We start from the raw sequence: 15,848 nt of genomic DNA on the forward strand, positions 1-15,848 counted from the left end.
AGTTATTTTCTTGAAATTCCTACTATTTTTTTGAAAGGTACTCAGAACAAAAAAAAAAAAAAAAAAAAAAAAAAAAAAAAAAAAAAAATTTAAAAAAAAAAAAAAAAGAAAGGTACTCAGAACAAAGCAAGCTACTAACCCTTAAAATGGCCTGAAAAAGCAGACACTTACCAAACCAAGAATCTATGTTTTGGGTATCTTCCTCATCATCCAAAGAGGTAAAATTGATGAAGTCCGTGGGAGCATCATAGGAATAAGAAGTTTTAACTTGTGACATTGTCCCCTGCCTTGGCACAGAAGAGCAGGTTTTTCCCAGTACTCACTCTTCTCAACAGATCACCTTCTAATGAAAAGAAATGGTTCAGAAACTTGGTTGTGCATTAATCTAAGGTACTGATTCCCCAGCAATTACTTTGATTTTACTACCACATTTGCAATTCTGAAAATAACCTGGACAAGACACCTTATTTTTCAAACCAAACTAAAAGTTAACTTTTCTTTTTCAAAGATTTTTTTTTTTTAAGCAATCTCTACACCCAACATGAGGCTCAAACTCACAACCCCAAGATCAAGAGTTTCATGCTCTACTGGCTAAGCCAGCCAGGTGCCCCAAAGTTAACTTTTCTTTTTTGGTAACTTGAAAATATTCCTGAAGATAAATGTGTTGGAATTAGGAGGAGGCAAAGTTTGATAAGTGCCTACAACATGCCAGGCAAAGTACCATACTAGGTGTTTGACATTCATTATTTTATTTTCCCTCAACCTACCATTTTTTCATTTCTAGCCTCTCCCACATCCCACTACTCTTTCTCTGCCCTGAATAACCCAATTTCTGAAACACACCATTAAATTTTACACCTACTAACTAAAATCTTACTCATTATTCAAAGTCCAATTCAATTCTCTACAAACTTCCCCAATTTCTACCTATCATACTAATTGCTACCTCTCCAAAGCCATAATGCTTTGTTTACCATTCAATTTTATATTAGTTAACTATGCAAATGCCTCTCCTAGTAGACCGTAAATTCCTGAAGACAAAGACGGATTTTATTCACTTGTGTATACCTCATCCATCAAGGTTCTCAGAACGGTATCTTATACCTAGTAAAAACTTAGTACGTTTTGCCAACTACAGGTTTTCTTTCCCTGGAAATATTTTCATAGGCACCTGGGTGGCTCAGTCAGTTAAGTGTCTGACTTCAGCTCAGGTCACGGTCCCTCGGTTTGTGAGTTCAAGCCCCACGTCGGGCTCTGTGCTGAGAGCTCAGAGCCTGGAGCCCGCTTCAGATTGTGTCTCCCTCTCTCTCTGCCCCTCCCCTGCTCACACTCTGTCTCTGTCTCAAAAATAAACAAACATTAAAAAAATTGAAAAAAAAAAAGAAATACATAAAAGGAGGCACCTAGCTGGCTCAGTCAGTAGAGCATGCCACTCTTGACCTCGGGATTGTAGGTTTGAGCCCTACGCTGGGTAGAGAGATTGCTAAAAATAAAATCTTAAAAAACAAAAACAAAAACAAAACACACACACACATAAAAGGCACGACATGTAAATTAGGTCAAAGAAACAAGTCAAAGGTATGGGCCCATCCCTGCTCCGGTGTACAAAGTTTTACACTCTCCCGTAGAAACCTGTGTAGGTTTAAAGTCAGCCCCCACTCTAGCCATTTACGGTTAAGCAAATATCTGGAAGTAGTTTCAAAAACAGTCTGAAGGACACACTCACTGGCAAATAATTTCCCTATGAAATCCAATGAGCCATTTGTCTTCATCCAGGGAACAACATGTACTTTAAAGTATTCTGTATCTTGGAAGAGAAGTAGATACCACTAATTACTTGCATACACATTTATTAAATTAAGTACCTTTAAGCCTTTATTTTATTATAAAAATTCATGCTCGTTAAAGAAATCATAAAAAAAAGCTTCTATAAAAAATAATAATCTATAATACCACACTATTCCAGTCTGTCTCCCTCTCTCTCTCTCATTTTTTCTCTATATACACACATATATTTGAAATCTGCTTCACATACTGTGAGCATTTTCCATGTCAATATATATATATAGATATTTCATCAACTGACAGCTTGATGACAGCTGTCAACTGACAGATACTATAATTTACGTATCCCCTATTTTTAGGCATTTTTCAATATTTTCACTTTAAAGATACTACTAGAAGAATATCCTTGTAGTTCAATTTCTGTACACATCCTTAAGTATGCCCTTAAGATAAATTCCTTTTTTTTTTTAATGTTTATTCATTTTTGAGAGAGACAGAACATGACTGGGGAGGGGCAGAGAGAGAGGGAGACACAGAATCCCAAGCAGGCTCCAGGCTTCAAGCTGTCAGCACAGAGCCCAATGCGGAGCTCGAGCCCATGAACCACGAGATCATGACCTGAGCTGAAGTCGGACGTTCAACCAACTGAGCCACCCAGGCGCCCCTACCCTTAAGAGAAATTCTTAAAAATGGAATTGCTGACTCTTGATACAAACTGTAAAACCGTTCCTAAAAAGGAACTTATATCACCAGAGGTATGCCAGTTCCCCACAATGTCACCAATTCTGGGCACTAATAACCCTCAGCACTCATTGTCTTTATAGTATACAACTATACCTATGCTCTGAGATAAATCATAAGAGTAGTTACACCCAACTTCATTGCTCAGTGGTTTGGCCAGTATTTCGTTAGCTTCTCTCAGTGGATTGGGGTAATTCAGAAGGTACTTGAGTGCCTGAGAAACATTTATTCTAATAATTATTTGGTTTACATAGTGACATCAATCCGTACACCAGAGAACTTCATCTTTCCATGGTCTCTCCTATGAACTCAATGCAGCCAGAACTCCACAGATACCTTTATAACGATGCCCCAGTTGAGGTACTTAGTGTAGAAACATGATTATTTTGGAATCAGAAGGAATCTTAATAACTAACTTTTGCAGTTTATAGATAAGGATTAATTACAGCAAAAAAGGCTCTTCCAAGATCAACACAACAATAATACTAATGATCATGGTAAAAACAGTTACCAAAAGTACTTATACATGCCAGGTGCCATGAAGTAGTAAATACACAGTATTTCAAATACTCTCCAACAATCCCATAAAGCAGCAATTATTATTCCCATTCTAGAAGAGGAAGCTGAAGAGAGAATGATGTGCCTAGTATCATACAATTATGTAAAGGCAGAACTAGATCCAAAACTGAGGCTCCTAACATCAACACAATGTTCTTTCCACATTGTTCTGCCCTCTCACCCTATGAATTAAAGAGGCATATTAACATAGTTATGGCCTCTATTTGCATAGAAAAGAGGACTGCATATCCAAGTAAATCCATTCTCCATAGTCTTTTGCCCTGAATAGAGGAGACTTTATTATTCTCATTTTAAAGTTTTCACTCTCTATGTCTACCTTCATTAATCAATTTAACTCACTAAGTTATTTGTTAGCAGTCCACTCTTATACACTCACTAGGGGCCTTAAATATGGGCTTAATGATACCGGAGTTCCTTTCTCATTAATACTCAAGTTGAGACTATGTCTTACACAAAAAGTAGAAGATCTAGTCTCAGACACAAAGGAATTTAAAATCTAGATAGGAGCTAAGGTTCTGGCGCACTCAAAAAATAAGATAGTATACAATATTTAAATTATAAACTCTAAATATAAAGAGAATTAGAAATTGGGGCGCCTGGGTGGCTCAGTCGGTTAAACGGCCGGCTTCGGCTCAGGTCATGATCTCGTGGTCCGTGAGTTCAAGCCCCGTGTCGTGCTCTGTGCTGACAGCTCAGAGCCTGGAGCCTGTTTCAGATTCCGTGTCTCCCTCTCTCTGACCCTCCACCGTTCATGCTCTGTCTCTCTCTGTCTCAAAAATAAATAAACGTTAAAAAAAAAGAGAATTAGAAATTAATATCACTTAAGTCAAACTGATTAAATATGTTTCATTGAACATCATCAAAATAGTAGGAAGCACACCATAACAAAAGTCACCTTTTAAGCTTAGTGTAGCCAGAACAGTTCTGGCCAATGAGAATGAAGTAGGAATCTGCTGAGGGATTTACAGGAAAACTTACTTTCCTGATATAGCCACAGCCCTTGTTCTTGCCCTTTCCCTTCAACCCTTCTTCTTGCCTTAAAGGCAAATGTAATAGCTAGAGATAGAGCAGCTATCGCGTATACAAGTGGATGGCCAAAAAAGTAACACTGGCCCTGATATTGCTGAGCTACTGACCATTGATCAAATATCAGCAACCATCTACCTCCAGACAATACTCTTTTTGAATAAGCCATTACAGTCACATTTTCTGTCACTTATAGCCCAAAACAATCCCAACAAAGAAGTCCAGAATTCTAGACCTGTCTCTGACATTTACTACATGTATAGAACAACAGGAGAGGCACTGTATCTTTCTGCCTAATTACTTCCCATAAACATGAGAAGGCACTTCAAGTACTATACAATGCACTACTATAAGATATCACTGCCTCTCCTCCCCTTGACCATATCTTTATTCAAAGGACCCTCACTGAAAGATTCCCCAGTGACGGACAGTGGTTAAAATTCCCCTGTTGCAAGGAAGTTTTCCTGTTCTTGTGAACAAACATGCTGGAAGACATGGGAAAATCTTGGATTCCCATGATCTTAATGCCTAACCCAGGTCACTGGGAACACTTCCCAGGCAGTAATGCAATGAAGACAACTAAAGCTGGGGGAGGGAAGAGGCAGGAATGTAATATGCAACAACCCCACTTAGCTTCCTAAAAACCATGATTCCACCAAAGCATGCCACTGAAAAAACCACCTGGAAAGTATTCAAATATAACCCCTCACATTCTTTTTTCTTTTTTAAATTATGGAGCTACATGGCTACCCTCTTTGGAGAGCAAGTGCATGTTTTTGAGAGGTCTTGCCAAGTGTAAAACTTTATCTTACAGATATGTACTTATGCATACGTAAGTATAAGAAAGTGCACGATAGTATTGTTCATAAAAGCCAAAAAACTAAAAACAAAAATTCCACCAATAGAAGACTGCTTGAATAAATTAGGGTACAATCCTATAATAAAATATTAGAGAATTTAATATTAGATAACTTTGCGTATGTGGTCATATGTACACAATGAGCTCCAAGGGCTATTAGGTGAGAAAAGTAAAATGTATAAGTGCATACTCTCATTCATGTTAAAAAGAAGGAAAGGGGTAATATATACTCATGTATACTTTTGTACATACATAGATTATTGTGGAAGGAGACACAGAAGTGTTAACAGTATTTGGGTCTGGGAAGAAAGCTAGGAGTTCTGAGTCAGGGGAAGACTTTTCACTATATGAACTCTTTGAATACATCTTATTATATAAATGAATATCTTTTCAGTTTATAGAACTGGTTAAGCAGTACTTATTTCCCCCTAAAGTGGCATTTACAGTCCATAAGTCACTGCACTTTCTGGGATTTTTATTAAGTACACTTGGTAATCCAGCAATAATTGTTAAGTCTATTGATTTTTGGAAATAAAGTTTCCCATTTACAGGGTCTGAAATTGGCTACTAACTTCACTTATCCAAATGTTACACATTATTTCTTTTTTTAATGTTTCTTTATAAAAACAAAATGCTCCTGAGTATTGACTTAATAAAAAGTACACAAACTTGTGGGGCACTTGGGTGGCTCAGTCGGTTAAGCTTCCAACTTTGACTCATGATCTTGAGGTTCACGAGTTCAAGCCCAGCATCAGGTGGTACTGTGCTTACAGCTCAGAGCCTGGAGCTTGCTTCAGATTCTGTCTCCCTCTCTCTCTGCCCCTCCCCGCTCACGCTCTGTCTCTCTCTCTCTCTCTCTCTCTCTCTCAAAAATAAACATTAAAAAAAATTTTTTTTTAAGTATACAAACTTGAAAAAAAAAAGTTAAAAATAATAGCTAATGGGGCACCTGAGTAGCTCAGTCAGTTGAGCATCTATCCGACTCTTGATTTCAGATCAGGTCATGATCACAGTTGTGGGATCAAGTCCTGTGTCTGGGTCCCGGACCGAGCATGGAGCCTACTTAAGTAAGATTGATTCTGTCTCTCTCTCTCTTCTCTCTCCCTCTACTGCTCATGCTCTCTCTCTCTCTCTGTCAAAATAAACTTAAAAATAATAATAGCTATTGGGGCGCCTGGGTGGCTCAGTCGGTTAAGCGGCTGACTTTGGCTCAGGTCATGATCTCATGGTCCGTGAGTTCGAGCCCCACGTTGGGCTCTGTGCTGACAGCGCAGAGCTTGGAGCCTGTTTCAGATTCTGTGTCTCCCTCTCCCTGACCCTCCCCTGTTCATGCTCTGTCTCTCCCTGTCTCAAAAATAAATAAAACGTTAAAAAAAAAATTATAAAAAAAAAAAAATAATAATAGCTATTAATTACTGAGTACTTATGACATGCCAGACACTCCTGGCGATGTTTTACATGTATTAATTAACTCACTAAATCCTCACAAAAATCCTATGAAGTAGGTACTATTATTGTCTTCATTTTATAGACAAGGAAACTGAGGCAAGGAGAGATTTACTACTTACTCATGATCACACAGTTAAGAAAGAGCAGAGCCAGCATCTGCATTCAAGTAGGCCCTAAAGGATGTGTCCTTATCCACTAACCTCTCTTATTTACTTAATTTTTTTTTTCAGTAATCTCTATGCCCCATGTAGGGCATGACCTCAAGAGTTGTGTGCTCTACCGACTGAGCCAGACAGGTGCCTCTTTGTGTGCGTGTGAGTATATATTTTTATTTATTTATTTATTTATTTATTTATTTATTTATTTCCTCTCATATTTATTTTAAAAAATAGAGATTTATGTAGATCAAAGTGAAATGTCAAGGCACAAAGGATAAAACCATTTATAGATAATAACTTCCAAATACTATTTACTACAGGCCAACCACTTTATTAGGCACTTTACATAAATCATCTCATTTGGGGCACCTGGCTGGCTCAGTGGGAGGAACACAGGACTTTTGATCTCAGGGTCATGAGTTCGAGCCCTACAGGGGGTGTGCAGATTACTTAAATAAATAAAAATTTAAAAATAAATACATTTTTAAAATTAAGAAACCATCACATTTAAAGTGCATTAAAAATATACAAGGTAGATATCATCATCACCTTTTTACAAATAAGGAAACAGGCCCAGAGTAATTAAGCCACTCCACGATCACCAACTAGTATGTAGCAGTGTTAAGTTATAAGACCAGGTCTGTGGGATTCCAAAATCTCAGGTCGCTATAATGTACAGGTGTTTCCTACAATATTCCTTCAAAGATGAGGTAGATAACCAAATCATACTGTCAGTCAAATGCAAAAATTAACTCTGCTTTACACAAAACTAAGCATCCTGAGAAGCTGTTCATAAAAGAACACTGCTAAATTAAAAACCCTATTCTAAATACACTGGATAGGGGGTCTGGGTGGCTCAGTTGGTTAGCTATCCGACTTTGGCTCAGGTCATGATCTCATGGTTCATGGGTTCAAGGCCGGCGTCGGGCTCTGGGCTGACAGCTCAGAGCTCAGAGCCTGGAGCCTGCTTCGGATCCTGTATCTCCCTCACTCTCTGCCCCTCCCCTGCTTGTGTGCTTGCTCACGCTCTCAAAAATAAACATTAAAAAAATTATAAATAAATACATACATACACCGGGAAAGCTCTGAGCTAAAATCATCCCATAAAGTAAATCACCGCCTCTTAATTTCTCTTTTATTAGTTTGTACTCTTGCATATAAAGTTTTTGCTATTTATAAGATGGAAGTTAGTCTGAACCTCTCAGTGGATATTATAGAGTAAAAGAAACCATGAATACAGTATTTAAGCATCAGAAGGAGAAATGTCTTCTGAGGTCTAGGAGTGCATTTGATTGATGGGGGTCAAAAGGCAAGGGGCTCAAACCTAAACATGCTTAATCTTTATTTCGGTGAAATTTTAAAACTGAAATACTATTTTTCTAACATGACCATTTTTTAAAAAAGCTTTTTGGGATGCTTGGGTGGCTCAATCAGTTAAGCATCCAACTCTTGATCTCAGTTCAGGTCATGATCTTGCAGATCATGAGCATGAGCCCCACAATAGGTGAAGCCTGCTTGGGATTTCCTCTCTTCCTCTCTGCCCCTCCCCTGCTTGTGCACACACTCTCTCTCTCTCTGTCAAAATAAATAAATTAAAAAAAAAAAAAAAGAGGCTTCTTTTAAAAGCTATTTTTGGTCCAGTATGGCCAACTCAGGAGACCATTCCCACCTCCCCAACTCCCCCAAAAAGGGGAAAAAGTAAGCAAAATACAAATCCATTGAGAAGTCTGACTCTTCAATAAAAGGTGATAGCACAAGCACATGAACAAAACCAAAAGTAACTACTCGGCTATGCCAGTTTTACCACACTGCTTCTCCCATAAATAATAAAATTAAGATGTAAAACCTTCAAAAATTAAAAAGCACAAGGCCTAGTGGGAAATGGAACAGGCCAGAGTCTGGGCCAACTGTTTAAATGAAAGAGACCTAGGCATGATGGGAACTGGATGCCTTCCTGCACCCCTTTATCAAGATTGAATTTCTGTCAACAGGTCTCACTGAAGAAAAAAAAAAAGAAAGAAAGAAAAAAGGCACATGCGTCAACCACATTCTCCCAAACAAATCAGACTGCCAAGGAAGAGAATCAGCTTCACATTTCAAAATTATCTGAATCTACCACAGCTCTAGATTCCTGCAAAACTAGAAACCATCTGAGTGAATAGCTCTTTCAGACCAATAATCCTGCAACAGAACTGAGGAAAAAGCCTCTCCCATATTATGAACCACTTAGCTTCCTTTTAGAACTGCCTATTAAGTGCCATCATCATATCACATAGCTCATTTTTGTTTCCAAAAAACAAAGACTAAAAGCATATAAAGAGTCTCTTCCCTTAAGAAACTCACATTTGAGTGGAAAATACAGACAATTGTGATACAGGGTGATCTGTGATATAACAGAAGAAAACCAAAGGCACTATGGAAGTGCAGAGAAGGGGAACAGGAGGGTCAGAGAAGGGTACCTGGTGGAAGTGATGCATAAAAGATACAAACAGTGGTGAGCATAGCATAACCTACAGGGATGTTGAATCACTATGTTGTACACCTGAAACTCATGTAGCATTGTGTGTCAACTATACTCAAATCAAAATTTTAAAAAAGAAAGAAAGAAAAAAAAAAGAAAGAAAGAAAGAAAGAAAAAGAAATGCACAAAGAACAACAGCAACAACAAGATAAGGAGATACAGACAGACCTACAGAGTTCTACAAGGATGAATACTGACTTTTTCTAAGGGAAGAGATAAATGGAAAAGGGAAACAAATGAGGGAAAAAGCACACAACCGAGGAAGATTGCAAAAGAAGCAATGTGTTTCCACATTCGCCTGAAATTAACCTCGATCATGTCCTGTCCCTCTTCACTCTCAAACCAAAAATAACTAGCCTTGACAAGCTCTATAAATCAAAAAGCACAGGTTCAGGGGAGGTGGGGGAAAACTGCAAAAGGGTAAGTTCTAAGGAAAGCTGGAACAGTGGACTGGCAGCTCCTAAATAAAACAAAGACTTTGGTGTGACAGATGCTCTCAAGCACTTCACTATCCAGTTTGGGAGCTGCATCTTAACCTATTCCTATTGGAAGAAAAATCATGACTTAAACAACTGGTAACATAGTAAACAAAGTAAGTCAAGACTTCATTAGAAGCATAGCTAGTAAATGGTCCCATCCCAAATGGTGCCATTCCCCCAGGGACACCCTCTCCTACTTTCACAAGGGAAAAGAGATCCTGTTACCAAACCACAAGTTAAATAGAGTTGAGTTATTTTCATCTTACCTACATTTTTTTTTTTGTACATAAGGGATTAGCAGGAGTCAGTAAATGGCAACATAATCCAGCATGTCATTTTAACTGTTAATCAAAGTCACAAACTAAGTCTGAAGGAAGTAAATGGACTTTGTGTTTCCACATTTATGTTTGCTAACTTCTACGTTGAAATTGGATCTGTTTACCGAAACAGATCCATGAAGCTTCCAAAATTGGGTCAATTTAAAATCCAATGACAATCCCTCACTGTCTAAGCACTCAGAAGTCAGCACAGGACACATGGACACTTGTTGTAATTCATCACTGTCCAGAAACCTCAAGCAAATGTAGTTTTTTTTATCGACTCTCTCCCAAACTTGTGAGTTATGGATTACAAACTCAGTTCTGCTTTATTTAATTTATCCACAGAACTTTATAAACCCTAATCTACTCTTATACAACTAATAGGACCTTGATAAAAATCAATGATGCCATTTACCAAATAATGGCAATATTATTACCAAATAATAACACAGATCTCTGTAGAATACTAAAAGGAAATCTTTGTAGAATATCCAAGTATTCTGCTGTTCCAACACAAGAAGCTGAGTTTTGTAAGGGTTGACAGTGGGGCTACAGGAGGTTACAATCCTAGTCAAACCTCAGTCACTCAGTCTTGTAAAGATTTACATCCTTCAAAGGGTATGTTTCTTGGGATGTAGATACACATGTACCTAAGAACCTCAAAAACTGATTACCTATTAAATGCCAGGAAGTGAGACAGACAGTGACAGAAGATTTTTAACTATAAATATTTTTATATTATTTTTATTTTTGTGCCACGTGAATGTATTACATAGTTTAAAAATATAAATTTGTGCCTGTGTGAATATACACTACTAAGTGGGTATGTTTATCAGCACAATTCTCCCATGAGGCAATTGGTATTATGTACCAAAGTCTTGAAAATATGCATTCTTTTCACCAAGGATTTCACTGCATAAAATACTATGGTAGAACCATCTAATGGACTACCATGTAGCCATTAAAATTATGTTGTAGCAAATTTTATTGACATGAAAAAATGTTCATAACCTAATCAGGTTGAAAAAAAAAATAATGAAAGTTTTTAGTGTATGACTTTTTAAAACCAAATACAGGCACAGAAAAAAAATTGGAAAGAAATCTATCAAATGTTAGCAATAGTTTATCTAAGAGGTAGAATAGTGAATCATATTTATTTCTTTTGCTTTTCCATATTAAATAAATTTTCTGGGGTGCCTGGGTAGCTCAGTCAGTTAAGCATTCGACTCTTGATTTCAGCTCAGGTCGTGATCTCATGGTTTGTGGGCTCAAGCCCTGGGTCGGGCTCTGTGCCAACAGTGTGGAGCTTGCTTGGGAGTCTCTCTCTCCCTCTCTCTCTCTACCCCTCCCCAACTTGCACTCGCTCTAAGTAAATAAACTTAGAAAAAATAATTTTTCCCCAAATATGTTACTTTTTAAGATACATTAAACACCTTTAAAATATTTTTTTAACGTTTACCCATTTTTGAGAGAGAGAGAGAGACCAAGCAGGGGAGGAGCAAAGAGGGAGACAGAACCAAAGCAGGTTCCAGGCTCTGAGCTGTCAACACAGAGCCCAAACAGGGCTGGAACCCACAAACCATGAGATCATGACTTAAGCCAAAATTGGACACTTAACCGACTGAGCCAACCAGGCACCCCTAAAGTTAAACACTTTAAAACAATTTTTTTTAATACTTATTTATTTTCTGAGAGAGAGAGAAAGAGAGAGAGAGAGAGAGAGAGAGAGAGAGAGAACGTAAGGGGGGAGGGGCAGAGAGAGATGGAGACATAGAATTCGAAGCAGGCTCCAGGCTCTGAGCTGTCAGCTCAGAGCCCAATGTGGGGCTCGAACCCACGAGCTGTGAGATCATGACCTGAGCCGAAGTTGAATGCTTAGCTGACTGAGCCACCCAGGCGCCCCTAAAGTTAAACACTTTTGATGCTAATATATTAATGTTCCTCTTATTCCTTTTTTTTTTTTTTAATTTTTTTTTTTTTAACGTTTATTCATTTTTGAGACAGGGAGAGACAGCATGAATGGGGGAGGGTCAGAGAGAGAGGGAGACACAGAATCTGAAACAGGCTCCAGGCTCTGAGCTGTCAGCACAGAGCCTGACGCGGGGCTCGAACTCACAGACCACGAGATCATGACCTCAGCCGAAGTCAGATGCCTAACCGACTGAGCCACCCAGGCGCCCTACCTCTTATTCCTTTTTAATGTAACTCACTGTAGACTCAGCTTTACTTGTGGTTTAATCCATCAGTCAGTCCACCTGCCTATAGACTTGACTCAGAGTTGCAACGTACTCTTTCACCTCTCTTCTGAAGTCCTGAAGTCTAGCAAGTACTTGTTATCAAGAACCTGGAAGAAACAGAAAGGTGATATAACAGGTTCATGATCTCTGTAGTAAAGATGGTTAACAGAGAATAGGAAGGGGCTGCATAACACCAGAGATAGCCAGCCACTCTCCAAACCAAAGAGTGCTTCTGAGAGCTAAGTTCTAAATAGCATAAATCTACCCCAAATGCCAAACTTCTTAACTTGTCATTTCAGCTTAAATTTTAGTATACATTTGCTGTCTTCTGGGGTCTTTGACATTATATATTCCCACTTTAAAACTACCTTTCCAAATCTTGCAATTTAGGAACACTGACACCAAGGAGTAATAGAGTGCATTTCTATTCAAACCTCAGGACAAATAGTAGGCACACTTATAGTAAGTAAGCACACTTATAAAGTAGGCACTTATAAGTAGGCACACTTATAAAAAAACTTTTACTACCTTTTTCTATTTAAATGAGTAGATATAGTATTTTTTATATGTTTCCAAAGTAAGCTCCTTTCTCACTAATCTTTAATTGCTCCCCAATCAAGTTTCTCTGTGCAAACAAACCCAGAACCCCTCCCAGTTATCTATACTTTTTGCACCAAGTACCTTAAAACCTCTGAGCTCTATGTCTGTCTCATATACAGATCTATTTACAGAACTGAATGGGCTGTTCAGTCTCCCTGTAGTCAATTAATTCTGTTTCCTAACTTTACTCATTGCAAAGACAATTCAGTTTGCCAAAGGGCATTTAGGCCTCTCCTCTTCCTTCCTTCACCAGCAATTCAAAAAGGATTAGGGAAAAGACCCAGGAGAGGCTGAAAGGAAAAAATATATAGGGGACATAGAAGAACTCATCATCTCCTGGCACCTAAACAAAAAATGAAGGACTTTCGGGGCGCCTGGGTGGCTCAGTCGGTTAAGTGTCCGACTTCAGCTCAGGTCACGATCTCACGGTCTGTGAGTTGGAGCCCCGAGTCGGGCTCTGGGCTGATGGCTCAGAGCCTGGAGCCTGCTTCACATTCTGTGTCTCCCTCTCTCTCTGCCCCTCCCCCATTCATGCTCTGTCTCTCTCTGTCTGGAAAATAAATAAACGTTAAAAAAAAAATTTTTTTTTAATTAAAAAAAAGAGTAAAGGTGTGATTCACCGTGAAATCAGTAATTAAAAAAAAAAAAAAAAAAAAATGAAGGACTTTCTCACCTAATCCTGTCTCCCGGAGAAGCTTAATTGCAAATGCAGGATAAGTCAACTTTATTAACTTTGGAATACACAGACTTAAGCATCATTTAAATAATTTTAAAATTTAGGGGCGCCTGGGTGGCTCAGTCGGTTAAGCGTCTGACTTCGGCTCAGGTCATGATCTCACGGTCTGTGAGTTCGAGCCCCGCGTCGGGCTCTGTGCTGACAGCTCGGAGCCTGGAGCCTGTTTCAGATTCTGTGTCTCCCTCTCTCTCTGCCCCTCCCCTGGTTCACGCTCTGTCTCTCTGTCTCAAAAATAAGTAAACGTTAAAAAAAAAAATTAAAAAAAAATAATAATAAATAAATAATTTTAAAATTTAAACAAATTGACCGACCTAGCTGAAGTCATCCAGTTTTTCATATCTGCAGTTGTGTAGTCAATTTAGATAATGTCCTCTTGCCTATCCAATACAGCAGATATTAAGTGGGCAACTTCTGTGCACCAAGACTGTTCTAGTTCTTGTCTAACCACACTCTGCTTACCAAGAGCCAGTATGTGTCCTCTCTGCTTCACAAAGACACGCCTTGCTTGTCTGAAGCCTCACTGATCTCCCTCACCTCTACATTGCCAGGGCGCCTACGATACATAACACTAGAGGACTCCAATTCGGTCGCGTCTTGTTCAGATTGTCACGTGTCAATCTGGATCAGTCTTCTGTCCTCAAACATACCAGAAAACCCACGAGAACATCATACATCTGAATACCCATAGCATCTAATACCAGTCTGAGCACACGGTACACCCTCAAAAAGTCAATTAATTAGCTAAGTGAGCTGGGAGCAACAGTAACTTTTATCCCGAGAGTGGCAACTTAACGCTGAGCTAACACACCACACCAACAGTGTTACTCCAAAACAACCAAGGCTGATCTAGGGGTGGCTGGACAGGGGTTATGATAGGATACACTGACGACACAACAGAAGAATATCCTTATCATAGTAGTAAATAATTCAAATTCTGGCATCCGATGAGTGAGACAAATACAAAGAAAGGTCATAGGATGTCAAGACAAGGTAAAACGGAATGAACCTGGGAGTACATAAAGCAATGACCTCAGAGCAAGATCAGGAGAGCGATGGACGCTATCTGGTCCTAAGCAAGACTGATTGGGGAAAGTCCTGGGTACTTAACTACTAGAAAACTGTATGTGAGACAAAGAAACCATACATCAAAAAAAAAAGGGGGGGGGGCTGCTTTTTATAGTCTGGCTCACACTTTTCCTTTCCTCTCCAACCTATAAACGTTCTAGGATAGAAAATTAGAAAGGAAAGAATACCTAGTTATTCGTTACAAAGGGGGAGGGCTAAGCAGATACAGATAAAACAGGATGAATTTTAAACCCCAAACAGAAAGACAACTCCAATTGCAATTAACCTGTCCCGCAATTCTCACACCGTATCTATTACCTTTCTTTCTTACACAATAGTTTTTAAATGCAGTTGCCTGTGCCGACATCAGTTTTCCTCCACCCAAGCCACACTCCTTGAGGGCGGGGCTACTGTTGCACCCATTTCTTGAAATCTGGGCCTGTTTTCTCCTCTATAAAGTGGGGGTTACGAACAGCGCCTGCTTCATCGGCTTGGTGCGAAAATTGAACGAGAAAACGCACGCAGAGTGCTCACTCCAGTGAATGCTTATTTCATCCCTTCGTGGTAACAATGGTCGTTACCGTTATTAGCCTACAACCTCCCACCAACCCTCCTTCCCCCTATTTCCCACGGCCGGCCTCCGTCTCTACCTCGAGACGCAGCCCGCCAGCCTCGGTCCGGCCACACTTCACGGGAAAATCCTGTCACCAAGAAAGCGGTGGTCCGAAGTCTAGCTCCCTCTCGGCCCGGCCAAGACGGAGCCCACACACACCACCGCCGCCGCCTGTGAAGCCCGGGCCAAGACGCTCGGGCCGCACTACGGGCTTAGAGGCGAGCCACCTCCAGCCGTTCGAGAACCAGGCAGAGCAGCAGACAGCAGCAGAGAAAGCAGCCCCGCACCCCCAGCTGCTCCCCGTTTCTCCCCAAGGCTCACCTCACCTCAGCTCTGACAACCGAGCGTCCGGAACACCCGCCGCGGGCCTCATTCAGTACCGTTGAAAATTTGAACCCAGGCTCTCTGGTCGAATGCACCAATCAGAGGGCCAGGAATGGGCAGTCTTAGCCTCCCGATTGGCCCAGCAGTGCGCCAGGACGCCGGAAGTCATGTTGAGGGACAAGCAAACAACCGGCCCGGGAGCCTCCTGGGAAATGTAGTCTCAAGCAACTGCGCGAGCCCCGTGGAACAACTCTAATAAGGAAATTACTACAAAGCCCAGAATGCTCGACTACAAATTATTCGGGAGAGGTGGTACCAACTGAGGAGATGAGGAGTGGCTTCAGGTAACAGAACGG

General features: G+C 39.9%; 1 protein-coding gene across 9 annotated transcripts in view; it reads right to left on the reverse strand.

Moving 5' to 3' along the window:
- Positions 1-15,571, reverse strand: part of TPX2 (TPX2 microtubule nucleation factor) — a 57,581-nt gene extending 42,010 nt beyond the window's left edge. For 2 of the 9 annotated variants that reach the window (XM_042931317.1, XM_042931308.1), the window contains exons 1-3: positions 15,495-15,545; positions 12,128-12,261; positions 172-343 (exon numbers count right to left, since the gene is read on the reverse strand). In XM_042931317.1, the coding sequence (XP_042787251.1) occupies positions 172-277 (106 nt within the window). In that variant the 5' untranslated portion in view covers positions 278-343; positions 12,128-12,261; positions 15,495-15,545. Of the gene's footprint in view, positions 1-171; positions 344-1,726; positions 1,808-12,100; positions 12,262-15,205; positions 15,406-15,489 lie in introns of those variants that run through there. The other 7 variants (XM_042931312.1, XM_042931310.1, XM_042931311.1 and 4 more) reach the window with 7 other exon arrangements.
- Positions 15,572-15,848: the final 277 nt, after the last annotated feature.

The sequence above is a fragment of the Panthera leo genome, chromosome A3 (assembly GCF_018350215.1).
Source record: "Panthera leo isolate Ple1 chromosome A3, P.leo_Ple1_pat1.1, whole genome shotgun sequence".
Taxonomy (NCBI): Eukaryota; Metazoa; Chordata; class Mammalia; order Carnivora; family Felidae; genus Panthera; species Panthera leo.